General features: G+C 42.0%; 1 protein-coding gene across 4 annotated transcripts in view; it reads right to left on the reverse strand.

Annotated features, from left to right (window-relative positions):
• Nucleotides 1–20,000, reverse strand: part of LOC126981764 (neurobeachin-like) — a 237,496-nt gene that overhangs the window by 114,105 nt on the left and 103,391 nt on the right. For all 4 annotated transcript variants that reach the window (XM_050833291.1, XM_050833289.1, XM_050833288.1 and 1 more), the window contains exon 3: nucleotides 13,249–13,375. In XM_050833291.1, the coding sequence (XP_050689248.1) occupies nucleotides 13,249–13,375 (127 nt within the window). The remainder of the gene's footprint in view (nucleotides 1–13,248; nucleotides 13,376–20,000) is intronic.

Below are 20,000 nucleotides of genomic sequence, written 5' to 3' on the forward strand. Positions count from 1 at the left end.
CTTTTTTTCCATTTCTTCCTCTTATTTCCTCTTCTTCCTCTTATTTCCATTTCTTCCTCTTATTTCCTCTTCTTCCTCTTTATTTTTCATTTCTTTCTCTTATTTCCTCTTCTTCCTCTTTTTTTCCATTTCTTCCTCTTATTTCCTCTTCCTCTTATTTCCATTTCTTCCTCTTATTTCCTCTTCTTACTCTTACTTCAATTTCCTTCCCTTCATTTCTTCTTCTTAAATACATCTTTTGTTTTCTTGTTTTTTTTTTATATATATTCCTCATTTTTTTTTTTCTTGGTCTAATTTTCTCTCTTTTCCTTTATCTTTCAATTCCTTTTCACTTATTTTCTCTTTTGATTCCAGTTTTTTTTTTCTTTCCTCCTGCATTTTCACTTTTCTTGCTCTCATTTACTTTTATTTTTTTTCATTTCCTCTTTTTCATTTTACCTTCTTTCTCCATTGGAATTCTCAGGTCGTGTGCGTGTGTGTGTGTGTGTGTGTGTGTGTGTGTGTGTGTGTGTGTGTGTGTGTGTGTGTGTGTGTGGACGTGGGTGTCTTCTTCCTCCATTTCAATCCTAACATTTTTTTTCATTTTCTTTTCTTTTTTTCTTTTTTATATATTCCTTAATTTCATCTTCGCCTCGGATATTTCTTACATTCTATTTTTTTTGCAAGCCCTTCATTGCCAATTCTTTCTTTCGCTTTTTTTTGTTTTTTCTTTTATTTATTATTTCCAAAAGTCTTATTTTTTTATTTTTCAATCACTTTCTGCATTTTTCTTTTCCTGTTTTCTTCTTCTTGTCCTTGATTGCATTTCCTCTTTTTCTTCATTACATCTTTGTCATATTATCTATTATTCATTATTCTCTTAGTTCTTATCCGCCATTTTTTCATATCCAATTTTCTTCCTTTTCTTTAATTTCTATGTTTTTCCTTCCTCTTTCAATTCCTTTTCGCTCATTTCCTCTTTAGATTCCGTTGTTAGTTTTTTTTTTCATTCTGCCTTTAATAATTTTTTTGTCCATAGTTCTTTCCTTTACATTTCCTCATTTTTATTTATTTTTGTTTCCCTTTATTTGGCGAGTTCTTGTCTTCTCTATTTATTCGTTCTATTTATGTTCGTTCTTTTTATTTTTCTGTGTTATGATTTACATTTTTTCCCACTTTCCAGCGCGTCTCGCCCATCGATTCCCATTTTCTTTGAGTGTTCATTCGGCCGTTTTCTTCCTGGGTTTGGCTTCCGGAAACCATTCGTATTGATTTAGGGGTGATTAATCTCGTTTTATTTGAACCCTCAATCCTTCCTCGCTCCGATTTCTTTCAAGTTTCTTCCTTTCTCTTTTCGTCTTTTTCTTTTGTTGGCTCATAAAGTCTAATTATATTCTCATATCCGTCTCCTTCATTTATTATCTTTAATAATATTTTTTCCCCTCACCCTCATTCCATTGTCTTTCATGTATATTATTTATGTTTTTTTATGTACTTTCCTTCTTTCCTTTAATACATCTAGGATGTTTATGGAGGAGGAGGAGGAGGAGGAGGAGGAAAACATGGAAAGACAGGCAACAAACCCACTCGCTCATTACGAGGGTGCAACCAGTGATTTAATCTGACCGACAGACACTTAAATGACTGTAGAACGGATAAAAGCAGTTTGGTACGTACGTTCAGTTTACTCCTGAAGCAAAAATAAAATCTATGAAAAAAGTTTATAGTTTTCACATTTTCTACTTCTCCAGGATATGTGTCCCATCGACGGGTGACTTGGTTTGAGAAAAAAAAAATGCCAATGCCTGTACTACATCGCCTCGCTTGAGTCGGTAGACCGCTGTTTCTAGTTACTGAAAACTTCTTCTCTATTCCAGCATGAAGAAGTTGAGTCGCTCGAGTCGTTCCACACACGGCCGAGTCCTGAAAGGTGATATAACCTTCGTAACGCGTTGCTCCATTCTCTAACAGTAACATAAGATTTTTCCTGTCACAGGAAATAGGAGCCAGAGCAGCACTGTATATTCGAGATGAGGTCTCACCATAGAGCTATATTAATATAACATTACTCCTGGCGTCTAGACGTTCCTCGATATGATTCCGAGCACAGCATTGGCATTATTACATACGGATTTTTTTTTTCTCTCTCTCTCTTTTAAACTAATGACAGCAAGATCCGATTCAGCCAGCACGACCTGCAGAGGCGTCATATAAAAGGTGAACGTATGGTTACTATTACTAAAGGCAAAAACATGACATTTGTCAACGTTGAATGACATTTTACACATTTCAAGAGAAGGAGGAGGAAGGGAGAAGGAAGATCGTAAGTAAACAGAATAGAAAAAGGGAATTACCAAAAGATTGTGTATATTTTCTTACTTTCATTATTTTTTTCTTATTCTTACGCCAGATAAAAAATAGAAAACAATTTAAGGTTTAAAATCTGAGAGCGATGTCGTTTTCTTTTTATTTCTTCGACGCTCATAAAGAAAACGGGAGGGAGGGAAGGAGACGAACCTTTTAGGACAAACAAATAAATTTTCTTTATTTCCTCCCGTCCATCTTTTAAAGCATCTCTCTCTCTCTCTCTCTCTCTCTCTCTCTCTCTCTCCCCATCACTTCCAACCACCAGCCATCAATCCTCCTCCTGACTCTCTTCTTCTTCTTCTTTCTTCTTCTTCTTCTTCTTCTTCCTCCTCCTCCTCCTCCTCCTCCTCCTCCTCCTCCTCCTCTTGTGACACGCAACTCTGATCAATCAAGGGACAAAGAGATTCCAGGAGAGAGAGAGAGAGAGAGAGAGAGAGAGAGAGAGAGAGAGAGAGAGAGAGAGAGAGAGAGAGAGAGAGAGAGAGAGAGAGAGAGAGAGAGACTTACCAGTACACACGAATATTGAGGATATATAAAGAGATAACAAATAAAAACAATCGTAGTATAAATAACAATAGGAATGAGAGGAAGAAAAGGAAGCAGAATATTTGGAGGAGTGAAAAAGAAAGAAGAAGGAAAAGAAGAAGAAGAAGAAGCGAAAGAAGAACAAGAGTAAGAAGAACAGGAGTAAGAAGAACAAGAGTAAGAAGGACAAGAACAAGAACAAGAGTAAGAAGGACAAGAAGAAGAAGAAGAAGAAGAAGAAGAAGAAGAAGAAGAAGAAGAAGAAGAAGAAGAAGAAGAAGAAGAAGAAGAAGCGAAAGAAGAACAAGAGTAAGAAGGACAAGAAGAAGAAGAAGAAGAAGAAGAAGAAGAAGAAGAAGAAGAAGAAGAAGCGAAAGAAAAACAAGAGTAAGAAGGACAAGAACAAGAACAAGAGTAAGAAGGACAAGAACAAGAAGAAGAAGAAGAAGAAGAAGAAGAAGAAGCGAAAGAAGAACAAGAACATGAACAAGAATAAGAAGGACAAGAACAAGAACAAGAGTAAGAAGGACAATAACAAGAACAAGAGTAAGAAGAAGAAAAAGAAGAAGAAGAAGCGAAAGAAGAACAAGAGTAAGAAGGACAAGAACAAGAACAAGAGTAAGAAGGACAAGAACAAGAACAAGAGTAAGAAGAACAAGAACAAGAACAAGAGTAAGAAGAAGAAGAAGAAGAAGAAGAAGAAGAAGAAGAAGAAGCGAAACAAGAACAAGAGTAAGAAGGACAAGAACAAGAACAAGAGTAAGAAGGACAAGAACAAGAAGAAGAAGAAGAAGAAGAAGAAGAAGAAGAAGAAGAAGAAGAAGAAGAAGAAGAAGAAGAAGAAGAAGAAGAAGAAGAAGAAGAAGAAGAAGAAGCGAAACAAGAACAAGAGTAAAAATAACAAGAACAAGAAAAAGAGTAAGAAGAAGAAGAAGAAGAAGAAGAAGAAGAAGAAGAAGAAGAAAAAGAAGAAGCGAAACAAGAACAAGAGTAAGAAGGACAAGAACAAGAACAAGAGTAAGAAGGACAAGAACAAGAACAAGAGTAAGAAGGACAAGAAGAAGAAGAAGAAAAAGAAGAAGAAGAAGAAGAAGAAAAAGAAGAAAAAGAAGAAGAAAAAAGAAAGAAAGAACGGAAGAGGGAATATCCGTTACAATCAAATATCATAAAGAAAACATCAACAACAACAACACAAACAACAACGACACCACCACCACCACCAAATATAATAATAATAATAATAATAATAATAATAATAATAATAATAATAATAATAATAATAATAATAATAATAATAATAATAACCGCGACTAAAAAAAGAAGGAAGATGAAAGGGGAGCAAGGGGAGGCGGAGGAGGAGGAGGAGGAGGAGGAGGAGGAGGAGGAGGAGGAGGAGGGGACGACTCAAATAACACTGTCGCCACCTCTAATTAAACAGAGTTAGGGAAGATAGCGATAATGGGAGGAGGAGGAGGAGGAGGAGGAGGAAGAGGAGGAGGAGGAGAGGAGGCAAAGAGGAGGAGGAACGTATGCAAACAGTAGAGGAAGAAAGAGAAAGTTAGGTGAAGAGGGGAGAGAAAACGGAAAGGAGGGAGGAAAGAAAGCAGGAAATGGAAGAGGAAGAGGAAGAGGAGGAGGAGGAGGAGAAGCGGAGAAAAGGAAATGAAGAAGAGAAAGAGAAAGAAAAAAAAGAATGTTGAAAGGAAGACGTAAGCAAGAGGAAGAAAGGGGAAAAGGAAGAGGAGGAAGACGAGGAAGAGGAGGAAGAGAGGACAAGAAGAGGAGTATAATAGGAATAGGTAGTTAAACAAGAAGGAATAGAATTGATGAAGCTAATAGGCAAAGGAGGAGGAGGAGGAGGAAGAGGAGGAGGAGGAGGAGGAGGAGGAGGAGGAGGAGGAGGAGGAGGTTAGGCTCTATAGAGAAGTTTGAACATTAGCATACAGATGGCGACAGTAGCACCTGGTAATGAGAGAGAGAGAGAGAGAGAGAGAGAGAGAGAGAGAGAGAGAGAGAGAGAGAGAGAGAGAGAGAGAGAGAGAGAGAGAGAGAGAGAGAGAGACTTTAACTGATGTTGCTATGGTTACCTTTCTCATCAACCACCACAACCTTCTCTCTTTCTCTCTCTCTCTCTCTCTCTCTCTCTCTCTCTCTTAATTCCACAGTAATCTCATTATTTCTTCAATTATGGCACACTGGTAGCAAGCCTCTCTCTCTCTCTCTCTCTCTCTCTCTCTCTCTCTCTCATTATAACCATCGATTTTAATAACAAAGTCTAAAATAGGAAAATTAATTAACGAAGAAGAAAAACAAAAAAAGAAATAAAGAAAAGAAAGAAAAGAAAGAAAAACGATAGAAAGAATAAGAAAAGAAGGAGTAAAGAACAGAAGTACAATAACGAAGGTGTAAAAGAAAAAAGTAAAGGATGAAACAAAGAAAGAAAAAAGAAAAAGAAAGAAAGTGAAATTGAAATTAAGAGAGAAAAAGAAAGAGAGAAAGAAAGAGGCGATAAGCGACTCATTAATGGATTCTTAATTTCACATTTCGAAAATCGGAGAGAGAGAGAGAGAGAGAGAGAGAGAGAGAGAGAGAGAGAGAGAGAGAGAGAGAGAGAGAGAGAGAGAGAGAGAGAGAGAGAGAGAGAGAGAGAGAGAGAGGGGAGGCTGTAAGTGATATTTCTACTTTTGGTGACAGATTTTTTGATTTTATTTTGTTATTTGAAGTTTAAAGAAAGAGGAGGAGGAGGAGGAGGAGGAGGAAAAGAAGAAGAAAAAAAGTAAATGTAAGAGAGTGAAGAAAATGACACGAGGAGGAGGAGGAGGACGTAGAGAAAAAAAAGAAGAAAAATAGGAGATGTAAGAGTGAAGAAAATGACACGTGGAGGAGGAGGAGGAGGAGGAGGAGGAGGAGGAGGAGGCGATGAAAATAAAAGAGTAAAAAAGTGAAGAAAAGGACTGACGATGGAGGAGGAGGAGGAGGAGGGAGTACAAGCTTTCCTCCATCTCTCCATCTGTCCTCCTTCCCTCCATCACACTTAAGCCAGTATCATAAATTCCTTCAGACCTCCTCCTCCTCCTCCTCCTCCTCCTCTTTCCTTCCTTCCTTCTCTCTCCTCTTCCTCTCTCCCTTCCTCCGTTCCGCAATCCCTTCCTCTCACCTTCAATTCATCCATCCCTCTTACCTCCAATCTGCTTTTCCCTCCTCCTCCTCCTCCTCCTCGTCTCTTTACCTTCACTAAGGCAAACACACACACATGAATCGACCAATCTCTCTCTCTCTCTGTTCCTTCGTGTGTGTGTGTGTGTGTGTGTGTGTGTGTGTGTGTGGTGCTCGTGACAAACTTTGGAGTGGGGGGAGAGGGGACAATGGATGAGGAGAAGGAAACATGTGAACATGGAGGTGCAGGTAACAGAAAGCCTATCAGCTTGTGAAGAGTTCACTCCTAATGCTAATAAGTAATGGTCACTGCGATTTTCCAAGGATCTGATTGTTATCGCATTAACTACTTTTCCAGAAAAGTTGTTGCACTGGCGGATGACTCAGTTTGAGGAAAACTGAACAACATCGCCTCGCTTCACGTGGCAGACCGACATTTTTTGTTTCCGGATTAGCTTCCCGCTGACAAGCTTGAAGTGATCGATGTTACTGAACTAGCCCAGATACTTAAAGAACTGTATCAAGTAAGTCGCAGTCGACTCTTTTTCAACGAAAAAAGGTTGAAGTCGAGCCGTTTGAGTCGTCCTTCACACGGCTGTGCCCTCAACGATGAGATCTTCGTAGAACATCGTTATAGTCTCTTGGCTAATTCAATGTCATTTTGGGTATTGAAGAAAATAACTGCACTGTGTATTCCAGATGAGGTCTTACTGACGACGAAGCGTCCTACAAATAAGGAGGCGGAGGAGGAGGAGGAGGAGGAGGAGGGAGGAGCAAACGGGAAACATGGACGAACAGACAGCAGAAAGCCGGCTCATTGCGAGGCTACCAGCTATACCGATTTAATCAATTTCTCAGTCAGGTCAGAGAGTGACATGCGGGAAAATTAAAGCACTTTTGGACGTACGCGTAGTTACATTCAGCTCACCCCTGATGCAACAACGTAAAGATCAATGCGATTTTTAATGGAATTGATTGTCTTCGCACGAAATACTTCTACAGGAAGGCTGTTCCTGTGGCCGACGACTCTGTTCGAAAAATAACTCCTGCCGATATCTGTACCGCATCGCTTTAATTGAATTGTTTTACCGTTGTTTCCTATATTCGAGTTAGTTTGAAGCTTGAAAAGCTTGGAATGATCGACATCAATAAACTTGTTTAAGTATTTGAAGACCTGGATCAAGTCCCCCAGCAGTTGTCTCTTTTCCAACGGAAAGGGGTTGCGTCGCTTGAGTCACACTTCCAAAGGTTGCGTCTTCAATGATGGTATCATTTTCGTAGCGCGTCGCTGTACTCTATCGAGCACTTCAATGTCTTTCTTGTAATTAGAGGACCACGACTGCACGGCGTATTCCACGTGAGACTCACCAGAGAGTTAAACAAGGACGGCATTTCTCCCGTCGTTTCATACTCAAAGTTTCTCGCAATGAACCCAAGCATGGCATTAGTTTTCTTGCAGGCGGACTTGCAGTGTTTCCTGCGTTTCAAATCACTGCTGACAGTGACTCCGAGGCCTCCCCACTCGTGTAGTCTGTGTGGTTACTCTTTCTGAGCCCAAAATGCACGGCTACATTTGTCAACGTTCGCCACTTTTCAGACCAGTGAATAATCCGATCCATGTCCCTCAGGATGATGTCACAATTTTTTTTTTTTTTTTTTTTTTTTTTTTGGCCCCTTGTGCCGGAGGTTTCTTCGGGTGTGCCTGATGGTCGAGGCTGAGCTTCTTCAGTGGGGCCTGAAGGTCGGCCGTTCTGGTCTGGCCACCAGCTGTCGTGTGGGCTTTTCCACCCGCTTTCGTGTCGTAGGCAAATTTAGAGAGGGTGGATTTTATTCCTAACTCTAGGTCGTTAATTTACAAGGTGAAGAGTATGGGTTCCAGCACTGACCCCTGTGGTACTCCACTTCTGACCGGGAGCTACTCGGAGGCCCGCCCGTTGAGTACAACTCGCTGTTTTCTACTAGTGGGCCAATATCTTATCCATCGTTCGTGTGGTACCTTCTCGAAGGCTTTCTGAAAGTCTAGACTGGGTATATGATTGTCCCAGTCTTCATATATACCTTGGAAGAAGTCCAATAGATTGGGTAAGCAGAAACACTTAATCCTGAATCCGTGCTGGGTATCGGAAATTATGCCATCTTCAAAAAACTTGACAAGTTTGTCTCTAACGATTTTCTCGACAACTTTTCCCGCCACTAGCGTCAGGCTTATAGGCCTGTAGTTAAGGCCATGCTCTTCTCTCCCTTTTTAAAGATTGGTGTAACGTTCGCTCGCTTCCAATCTTCGAGAACTTTGTTTTGCTGTAGTCACGGATTATAAATGCCGGTAAGCGGCTTAGGTATTTGCTTACCAGTCTGGGTGACAAGTTGTCGGGTCCAGCTGTGTGATTTCTGAAGTAGGATTAATAGTAAGTAGTAGTAGTAGTAGTAGTAGTAGTAGTAGTAGTAGTAGTAGTAGGAGGAGGAGGAGGAGGAGGAAACTAAGAAAAACATGGAGTGAGCACACGAGATGGAAAGAAAATATAGAAAGAAATTTCAAGAATATAAGGAAGGATGCAAGGAAGGAGGGAGGGAAGACACGAAGGATTAAGAGGAGGAAGGAAGGAAGGAAGGAAGGAAGGAAGGAAGGAAGGAAGAAGGAAAAAACGAGAAGTGAAGGCGAGAGGGAACTAAAGAAGCAAGAAAGACAAGAAGGAGAGAGGGATGAGGGAAGGAAGGGAGGAAGGAAGGAAGGAAGGAAGAAGGTAAAGAAGAACGAAGGAAAACAAAACAAAGGAACGCAGGAAGAAAAATAGTAAGAGAAGGGGGAGGGAAGGAGGAAGAGAAAGGGAGGATGGAGGAAAGGGGAAGCGAAAAAAAGTGAGGGAGGTAAAGCGAACAGAAGAGCTATTATGGGAGAAGAGAAAGAAAGGAGGAGGAGGAGGAGGAGGAGGAGAAGGAGGAGGAAGAGAAGGAGGAGGAGGAGGGAGGAGGAAGAAAAAAAGATGGAGGAAGAGAAGGAAAATATCTCTTATCTCCCTGGACAGTCCTTGGGAGGGAGAGATAATGTATGGAGAGAGAGAGAGAGAGAGAGAGAGAGAGAGAGAGAGAGAGAGAGAGAGAGAGAGAGAGAGAGAGAGACCCAAGGGTATTGAAGTCACACAAAAGTTTAATCTTTACAGAGTTTTCCAAGGGATGGTGCCAATCTCTCTCTCTCTCTCTCTCTCTCTCTCTCTCTTATCTTCGTTTCCCTCCTCCTTCCCAAACTTTGCAGGACAAAATAGAACATTCCAAGTTTCCCCTCAAACCGACGTCAGAGGAAAATGGGAAATGTTGAGAAAGAAAACGAGATCTAGGAAAATTAATAGAGAGAGAGAGAGAGAGAGAGAGAGAGAGAGAGAGAGAGAGAGAGAGAGAGAGAGAGAGAGAGAGAGAGAGAGAGAGAGAGAGATGCGGGGGAGGAGAAAAGTTGGTATTGAGAGATTAGATGAAAACAAAGAAAACGGAAAAAAATACAAATAAAGAAATGAAGAAAATGGGAGAAATAGAGAGAAAACGGAGCTGAACTTCTTTAATTAATTGTTCTCGTTGCTCAAAACTCTCCTCTCTCTCTCTCTCTCACGTTTGACCTGGAATTAGCACAACACGTAATTGAGAGAGAGAGAGAGAGAGAGAGAGAGAGAGAGAGAGAGAGAGAGAGAGAGAGAGAGAGAGACGTTTCACAGGTTAATTAGAAGCCTTTACCTGCCCGCCTCGCAGTAATTAGAGGTAAACAGCCTTGGACAGGTAAGACGGATCTCAGCCTTTGTTATTTACAGTAGTAGTAGTAGTAGTAGTAGTAGTAGTAGTAGTAGCCTCTTTCTACACATCCTTCTCCCCACCTTTCATCTCCCTCTCTGTTCTATTTCTTATCTCCCAAATATCCTCCTCCTCCTCCTCCTCCTCCTCCTCCTCCCCTTTCCTTCCTTCCTCCTCTTCTGTATATCTTCCCGTTTAAATTATATTCCTTGTTCGTTTCTCTCCTCATTTCTTCTTCCTTATCATTCGTTCATATTCTCTCTCTCTCTCTCTCTCTCTCTCTCTCTCCAACTACCCCTTACTGCTTTTTTTCTATATCAGTGTCAGTATTACACACACACACACACACACACACACACACACACACACACACACACACACAGCCTTATCAGCTCCCCTCCCCTTCCCGGCCGCCCTCCGCCCCTTGGTCCGCTGCGGTGCTGCTACCCTCGCTGCCCTTTAACGCTATTTTCATGCTAACGGCTCTTCGGAACTTGTTAAGCGTGTGCCTCTCCCCTCCCGCGGCCTTGATGCACCACACACACACACACACACACACACACATACACACACACTCCTCTTCTCTTCTCTTCTCTTCTCTTCTCTTCTCTTCTCTCCTCTCCTCTCCTCTCCTCTCCTCTCCTGTCTCTCTCCTCTACCCAGGCTCGTTTTTTTATGCTGTCCAACTCCCTAATGCAAGAAGTAAAGGATATCTTCACTCTTTCATTCCTGCCACTGGTAAACTTTGGAATGGCATTAATATTTTTTACTATATTTTCTTCTCTCATTTTTTTTCTGGTAAACTCTGGAATAACCGTAGTTTTGTCTACTGTAGTTTCTCCTTCAAGCAACTCCCTAATGTTAACCAGTAACATTAGTGTTTCATTCTTTTAACTGGTGAACTTTGCAACAATAATAATTTCTTCGTATGTGTTTAGTGTTTACTCCTTTGCGCAATTTCACGATGAGAGTTAACAAATAAATTCTTTCTTTCATCCCTCACTGGAAAACTTTGGAACATCCTAAAGTTTTTTTTTCGTCTGTGTTTCTTCTTTATGTAACTTTCTAATACCCGAGTTTAACTATTAATGTTCATTCTTTCATCTCCTTTCTCTGGTAGACTTTGGAACAACTTATATTTTTCTATTGCATCTCCTCCTTCGTTAGACGCCCTAGTGTAAGAGTCAGCCTGTAATCTTCACTGTCATATCACTTTCACTGGTAAACTCTGGGAGAGACTTTGCTTGGTATTATAAGACACTTCAGCTTCTCATATCAGCTATTTCTAATGGTCAAAGAGGGGGTCAGTCGGGTTCTAATGAGCGTTTCTTCAGGTTCATGGTAAAAAGGAAGGGTCAAATTACCACCAGGGTCATAAAACTACTCCTGGAAATGCCCACAACTCCTACGAAAGCCTGGTTAAATATGTGTTTTTTAGGTTCATGGTACAGAAGAAGGGTCAAATTACCACCAGGGTCATAAAACTACTCCTGGAAATGCCCACAACTCCTACGAAAGCCTGGTTAAATATGTGTTTTTTAGGTTCATGGTACAAAGGAAGGGTCAAATTACCACCGTGGCCATTAAACTACTCCTGGAAATGCCCACAACTCCTACGAAAGCCTTGTCAAATATGAGTTCTTGGACGACTAAATGTCTTATAATATGACCCTTTATTCCTTCGCCTGTCTTGCCATGTTTCCTCAACCATCCAAACTCTAATCCAAAAGCTATCCAATAATCTTCACTCTGATCTTCACTGGGAAACTCTAACATTATCTTTTCTACAGTACTTCCACAACTCACCTTTCTCTCCTTACTCACACCCACCGTCCCACCCACACCCTCAGACACTCACCCCACACCCACACCCTACAAAAATAACTCGTATCCTAATCCAAAAGCTAACCAATAATCCTCACTCTGATCTTCACTGGGAAACTCGAAGTCTTATCTTTTCTACAGTACTTTCACACACTCACCTTTCTCTCCTTACTCACACCCACCGTCCTCAGACACGCACCCCGCACCCACACCCCACAAAAATAACTCGTATCCTAATCCAAAAGCTAACCAATAATCTTCACTCTGATCTTCACTGGGAAACTCTAACATTATCTTTTCTACAGTACTTCCACAACTCACCTTTCTCTCCTTACTCACACCCACCGTCCCACCCACACCCTCAGACACTCATACCGCACCCACACCCTACAAAAATAACTCGTATCCTAATCTAAAAGCTAACCAATAATCCTCACTCTGATCTTCACTGGGAAACTCGAACATTATCTTTTTCTACAGTACTTTCACACACTCACCTTTCTCTCCTTACTCACACCCACCGTCCCACCCACACCCTCAGACACTCACCCCGCACCCACACCCTACAAAAATAACTCGTATCCTAATCCAAAAGCTATCCAATAATCTTCACTCTGATCTTCACTGAGAAACTCGAACATTATCTTTTCTACAGTATTTCCACTCACCTTCCTCTCCTTACTCACAACCATCAACCCACCCACACCCTCAGACACTCACCCCGCACCCACACCCTACAAAAATAACTCGTATCCTAATCCAAAAGCTAACCAATAATCTTCACTCTGATCTTCACTGAGAAACTCGAACATTATCTTTTTCTACAGTACTTCCACACACCTTCCTCTCCTTACTCACAACCATCAACCCACCCACACCCTCAGACACTCACCCCGCACCCACACCCTACAAAAATAACTCGTATCCTAATCCAAAAGCTATCCAATAATCCTCACTCTGATCTTCACTGGGAAACTCTAACATTATCTTTTCTACAGTACTTCCACACACCTTCCTCTCCTTACTCACAACCATCAACCCACCCACACCCTCAGACACTCACCCCACACCCACACCCTACAAAAATAACTCGTATCCTAATCCAAGAGCTAACCAATAATCTTCACTCTGATCTTCACTGGGAAACTCGAACATTATCTTTTCTACAGTATTTCCACACACCTTCCTCTCCTTACTCACAACCATGAACCCACCCACACCCTCAGACACTCACCCCACACCCACACCCTACAAAAATAACTCGTATCCTAATCCAAAAGCTAACCAATAATCCTCACTCTTTGATCTTCACTGGGAAACTCTAACATTACTTCTTCTACAGTATTTCCACACACTCACCTTCCTCTCCTTACTCACAACCATCAACCACCCACACCCTCAGACACTCACCCCGCACCCACACCCCACAAAAATAACTCGTATCCTAATCCAAGAGCTAACCAATAATCCTCACTCTTTGATCTTCACTGGGAAACTCGAACATTACTTCTTCTACAGTATTTCCACACACCTTCCTCTCCTTACTCACAACCATCAACCCACCCACACCCTCAGACACTCACCCCGCACCCACACCCTACAAAAATAACTCGTATTCCTCACCTGCCACCACACTGTCGGCCTGGGGGAGCCTGTGCAGCACGTGGGTGATGAGGCCCACCTCCGTGCACGCCTGTAAGTTGCGGACACTCTTGCGCAGAATGGCGATGAACACGGACCAAATCTCAGCCTGAAACGGGGAGACAAAACAGGTGAGTGGGAGGAAGAGGATAGGGAAATGGGGTTACTATAAGGGTACAAATGGGGAAATGGAGTGATTTTAGGGGCAGAAATGGTGGAATGGGATGTTTTAGAGGGGAAATGGAGTGATTTTAGGGGCAGAAATGGTGGAATGGGATGTTTTAGAGGGGAAATGGAGTGATTTTAAGGGCAGAAATGGTGGAATGGGATGTTTTAGAGGGGAAATGGAGTGATTTTAAGGGCAGAAACGGTGGAATGGGATGTTTTAGAGGGGAAATGGAGTGATTTTAGGGGCAGAAATGGTGGAATGGGATGTTTTAGAAGGGAAATGGAGTGATTTTAGGGGCAGAAATGGTGGAATGGGATGTTTAAGAGGGGAAATGGAGTGATTTTAAGGGCAGAAATGGTGGAATGGGATGTTTTAGAGGGGAAATGGAGTGATTTTAAGGGCAGAAATGGTGGAATGGGATGTTTTAGAGGGGAAATGGAGTGATTTAATGGGCAGAAACGGTGGAATGGGATGTTTTAGAGGGGAAATGGGCAGTAAAGATAAACGGAGGGAACAGCTTCTGAAAGATATAGAGGATTTAGATTATACTGATGCAAAGATGCTACGTGTGGGAGATGGGGAGGAGGCTGTTAAGGAGATGGGGAGCGTGAAGAGGAAGGAAATGGGTGTGGACAGAGGAAAGAAAATATTAATAAATTTGTGGACACCGGTTGTTGTTTTTTTAAGGTTGAGAAAATATGTAAAAAATTGAAAGATCCTCCGTGTGGGGAGATGAGGAGTCTGCTGGAAAGATGACAGGTGATGAGAGGAAGGAAACCGCGTGTAGACGAAGGCGATTATAAAGAAAAAAATAGTGAAAGAAATACAGAGATAAGATTGTTTGTACGTTGGGAGAATATTATATGAGTGGAAAGATGCTTCGAGCGGGGAGATAAGGAGGCTGCTGGGGAGGTGGGGAGCGTGCAGAGGAAGGAAAATGAGAGTGACTAAGACGATTATGAAAAAAAAAATAATGAAAGAAATGCTGCGAAAAGTTTGTGTGTGTGTAAGTTGGGAGAATATTATATGAGTGGAAAGATGCTTCGAGTGGGGAGATAAGGAGGCTGCTGGGAGATGGGGAGCGTGCAGAGGAAGGAAAATGAGTGTAGGCTAAGGCGATTATGAAAAAAAGTAGAAGCGAAAGAAATGCTGGAAAGAGTTTGTGTGTAAGTTGGGAGAATATTATATGAGTGGAAAGATGCTTCGAGTGGGGAGATAAGGAGGCTGCTGGGAGATGGGGAGCGTGCAGAGGAAGGAAAATGAGTGTAGGCTAAGGCGATTATGAAAAAAAGTAGAAGCGAAAGAAATGCTGGAAAGAGTTTGTGTTTAAGTTGGGAGAATATTATATGAGTGGAAAGAGGCGACGTGTGGGGAGACGGGGAGGCTGCTGGGGAGATGGGGGGGAAGGAAAATGTGCTCACTAAGGCGGATATGTAAAAAAAAATAATAGTAATGGAAGAAATGCTTGGAAAAGTTTGTGTTTGAAAGCTGGGAAAATATTATGAGTTGAAAGATGCAGCGTGTGGGGAGATAAAAAGAAAAAGTCTGTTGAGATGAGAAAAGTGAAGAGGAAGGAAAATGAGTGTAGACTTTGGCGATCATGAAAAAAAAACTAAAGGAAGAAGTGCTGGGGAAAGTTTGCGTTTGTAAGTTGGGAGAATATTATATGAGTGGAAAGATGCAACGTGTGGGGAGATGGGGAGGCTGCTGGGGAGATGACGGGAAGGAAAATGTGCTCACTAAGGCGGTTATGGAAAAAAATAGATATGGAAGAAATGCTAGGAAATGTTTGTGTTTGTATGTTGGGAGAATATCATATGAGTGAAAAGATGCTTCGAGTGGGGAGATAAAAAAAAGTCTGTTGGGGAGATGGGGAAAGTGTAGAGGAAGGAAAATGAGTGTAGACTGAGGCGATTATGAAAAAAAATACTAGAGGAAGAAATGCTGGGAAAAGTTTGTGTAAGATGCTTGTGTTGGGAGATGAGGAGGCTGTCGGGTATATGGGGAGCGTGTGGGAGAAAGAAAATATGTTGGCTAAGGCGGTTATGCCCCCACTAAAAAAAAAATCAATGGAAGAAATGCCGGAAAGAGTTTGCTTGTACGTTGGGAGAATATTATATGAGTGGAAAGATGCTGCAAGTAGAGAGATAAAAAGTCTACTGGGAAGATGGGATAAAAGAAGAGGAAGGAAAATGGGTGTAGACTGAGGCGATTATTAAAAGAAAATACAAAAGGAAAGTGTTGAAAAAAAGTTTGTGTTGGGAGAACATGGCGTGAGAGGAAAGATGCTGTGAGTGGAGAGATGAAGAGGCTGTTTGGGTACATGGGGAGTGTGGGAGAGAGAGAAAATAAGCATGAAACTGGGAAAGCAACATAAAAAACACTTAGAAGATAATGTGCAGGGGAGAGTTTGTGTTTGTAAGGGGGGAGAATGTAGTTTGAGAGGGGAGATGCTGCGAGTGGAGAGATGAGAAGGCTGTTGGGTATATGGGGAGCGAGTGAAAGTAAAGAAAATAAGCATAAAACTGGGAGAGCAACATTAAAAACACTGAAGATAATGTACAGGGGAGAGTTTGTGTTTGTAAGTGGGGAGAATGCAGTTTGAGAGGGGAGATGCTGCGAGTGGAGAGATGAAGAGGCTGTTGGGTATATGGAAAGCGTGTAAGAGAAAGAAAATAAGCATGAAACTGGCAGAGAAACATCAAAAACACTTAGAGAGGAAATGTGCTGGGGAGAGTTCGTATTTTTAAGTGGGGAGACTATGGTACGTGTAGGGAGATGCTGTAAGTGGGGAGATGAGATTTTTGGAAAGCTTGGGAACGTGCGGGGTGTGGGGAGGGGTAGAAAAATGAAAGTGTGCAAAGAAAACGACGTGTGAATGAAAAGGAGGGAGAGAATGATGATGATGATGATGATGATGATGAGGAGGAGGAGGAGGAGGAGGAGGAGGAGGAGGAGGAAAAGAAGAAGAAAATGATGAACAACAGTATGATAGGTATTTGGTATAAGAGAATAAGTGAAAGCCAAAAAAATAGAAGAGGAGGAAGAAGAAACGGAAGACAAGGAGGAGGAGAAGGAGGAGGAGGAGGAGGAAACTGATTGTCGGCTCAGGTAAGTCAGATGTTCTCTCGACAGGTGAGCTGATTACCTGCCCAGTGATAATATAATAATAATAATAATAATAATAATAATAATAATAATAATAATAATAATAATAATAATAATAATAATAATAATAATAATAATGTCAAGAAACGAAAGAAAAAATCCAAGCTCTCAACCATCACTCCTCCTCCTCCTCCTCCTCCTCCTTCTTCCTTTTCTATATCCTCAGCCTGTCAGTAACTTTCCTTTCCAGAACGTCACTTTTTTTTCCTTACTCCTTCTCCTCCTCCTCCTCCTCCTCCTTCATCTTCCCCTCCCCCTCCTTTCAGCAAACCATTTCCTCCTAACCTCCATCTTTCCATTTATTTTTATTATTCACGCCCAGAGTAAGAGGAGGAGGAGGAGGAGGAGGAGGAGGAGGAGGAGCAGGAGCAGGAGCAGGAGGAGGAGGAGGAGGAGGAGGAGGAGGAGGAGGAGGAGGAGGAGGAGGAGGAGGAGGAGGAAGACATGTGAAGAGATGAGAAAACATAAGAGATAACTAAATAAAAGAAAAAGGAGAAGGAAAAAAATAAGAAATAAAAGCAAATATGAAAAAAGTGGAAACTAGTAAAAAAATTCCTCCAGAAGACATTTTCAACACAATGCAGAGAGAGAGAGAGAGAGAGAGAGAGAGAGAGAGAGAGAGAGAGAGAGAGAGAGAGAGAGAGAGAAAGAAAGGGAGAACGAAGGAATGCCGGTGTAATGAAACTCTCTCTCTCTCTCTCTCTCAAACTTTCTTTACAAACACAAGTTGGCCAAGTTTTCCCCTAAACGAAAGAGTAAAGAAAACGAGACGAATAACAACTGTAATTTCATCTCCACAGAAAATGGGATGAGAAAGAGAGAGAGAGAGAGAGAATTACATAGAATTACATAGAAAATCAGACCACACAGACCCCATGGTCCAGACTAGGTGGTCTGTCCTTAAACCTAAGTGATTTTACATTAATCAGATGGCTCCAAAACGTTGCTTTTCTACTCTAGTTAATATTAAGTTCAAGGAAGTGACGGTCGAGCTTGTTTTTAAAGGAGTCAATCGTGTTACACTGGACCACTGATGGTGAGAGCTTATTCCATTCTCGCACTACAACGCTGGTGAAGAAAAATTTGGTGCAGTCTGAATTTACTTGTCTACATTTGAGTTTTATGCCATTGTTCCTCGTTCGCAAAGTGTCATCGATCATAAACAATTTTGTTCTGTCTACATTCGTGAAACCATTAAGTATTTTAAAACATTCGATCAGTTTTCCTCAGAGGCGACGTTTCTCAAGAGAGAACATGTTAAGGGTGAAAAGCCTTTCTTCGTAGGATTTGTTGCGCAAGGAAGGGATCATTTTTGTTGCTCGACGCTGAACACCTTCTAGTTTAGCAATGTCCTTTGCATGGTGGGGAGACCAAAACTGTACTGCATATTCCAAGTGGGGTCTGACTAAACTATTGTAGAGCGGAAGTATTACATCTTTATTCCTGAATAAAAAGTTTCTTTTAATGAAGCCCAACAATCTGTTCGCTTTATTTGCTGCATCGATGCATTGATGTGAGAATTTGAGGTTTGACGCGATTTTGACCCCCAGGTCCTTAACGCATTGAACGCTTGTGAGTTTAACGCCGCTCATTTCGTAATCGAGCTTCTTATTTTTTGTTGAGAGAGAGAGAGAGAGAGAGAGAGAGAGAGAGAGAGAGAGAGAGAGAGAGAGAGAGAGAGAGAGAGAGAGAGAGAGTACTTTTCACTAAATTTGTTCGACCAAATCTCTCTCTCTCTCTCTCTCTCTCATACTCTCGTTTCCTGCCTTCCATTTTTCTTCTCATTATTTTCAGTCTCTTTATGTCTCATTAAAATCCTCTTCTTCTTTTCCTCCTCCTCCTCCTCTTCCTCTTCCTCTTCCTCCTCCTCCTCCTCCTCCTCCTCTAGTTCTTCATTATTCAGCTTAGTCTCTGCATCATTATGACTGTCTTCCTCTTCTTCCGTTATTTTTGCTTCCTCTTCCTCCTCCTCCTCTTCCTCCTCCTCCTCCTCCTCCTCCTTAATTTTTTTGTATATTTCCTCTCCTTCCTGATTATATTATCCACTTCCTTCCCGGTTTTCCTCCTCTTCCTCCTCTTTTCTCTCCTCCTCCTCTTCCCACTTCTTCTCCTCCTCCTCCTCAATTTTTTTTATATATTTCCTTTCCTTCCTGATTATATTATTCACTTCCTTCCGGTTTTCCTCCTCTTCCTCCTCGTTTCTCTCCGTCTCCTCCTCCTCCTCCTCCTCCTCCTGCATTCCTGCCTTCACTTCATCTCCAGTCTTATTCTTTTTTACATTCATTTTTTCAAATTCCCCTTCCTACTCCAACTACTATATCCTCCTCTCCTCCTCCTCCTCCTCCTCCTCCTCCTGGAACTTTCTCTTATCTTTCTTTTTTTTTTATCTCCCTCCCTCCCAGCATATCTCCACTGCCTCTTCGTTCCTCCACCTCTTCATCTCTCTCCTACATTTTCCTTCACCTCCTCCTTCTCCTATTACTTCCGATCCTTTTGTTCAATCCTTCGTTTTTCATTAGCTTCTTTTTTTGGACTAGACTACCAGCTCCTCTTCCTCCTCTTCTTCTTCCTCCTCCTCCTCCTCTTCCACCTCCTCCTCGTTCTCAGGTATCTCTGGCGCTAAAAAGAATGGAGTCATCAACGTTAGTGAACTTGTTTTGATTTACTCTTCCAATCTTTGTTCCTTCATCCAGCCTTCCTCCACCTCTCATCCACTCCTCCCAGTTCCTCCATCCACCTTTCCTCCACTTGTTGTTCTACCATCCACCCTCTCCCTCCCTCTCCTCAACTTATCCCCATTCCTCCATCCACTGTTCATCTCCCTCTCCTCCACTCTCCTCCACTCCTCCCCGTTCCTCCATCCACCTTTCCTCCACTTCTTGTTCTTCCATCCACGCTTTCCCTCCCTCTCCTCAACTCCTCCCCATTCCTCCATCCACTGTTCATCTCTCTCTCCTCCACTCTCCTCCACTCCTCCCCGTTCATCCATCCATCTTTCCTCCACTTCTTGTTCTTCCATCCAACCTTTCCCCCCCTCTCCTCAACTTCTCTCCATTACTCCATCCACTGTTCATCTCCCTCTCCTCCACTCCTAACTGTTCCTCCATCCACTCGTCCTCAGCCTCTCCTCCACTCATCTAACTATCCCAAGAACGAGCCACAACAATCAACCATTAATCCACAAGAGGCGATGCAATAGATATGGGTAGTTTTTTTTTAATCTCCCAGACAAAATCATACGCCGCAGGAATAACCTTCACGCAGAACCAATAAATGCGAAGTCGATCCCGTAGAATTACAGTGACCGTCAGCAGTAAAGTGAACGTAGCCCCAGGAAGGTATAGGGTATGTGCCTTGAGACCTCTCGTAGAAATGGCTCGGATTTTTAATAGACTGT

This window comes from Eriocheir sinensis, chromosome 49 (genome assembly GCF_024679095.1).
Source record: "Eriocheir sinensis breed Jianghai 21 chromosome 49, ASM2467909v1, whole genome shotgun sequence".
In the NCBI taxonomy this organism is placed as follows: domain Eukaryota; kingdom Metazoa; phylum Arthropoda; class Malacostraca; order Decapoda; family Varunidae; genus Eriocheir; species Eriocheir sinensis.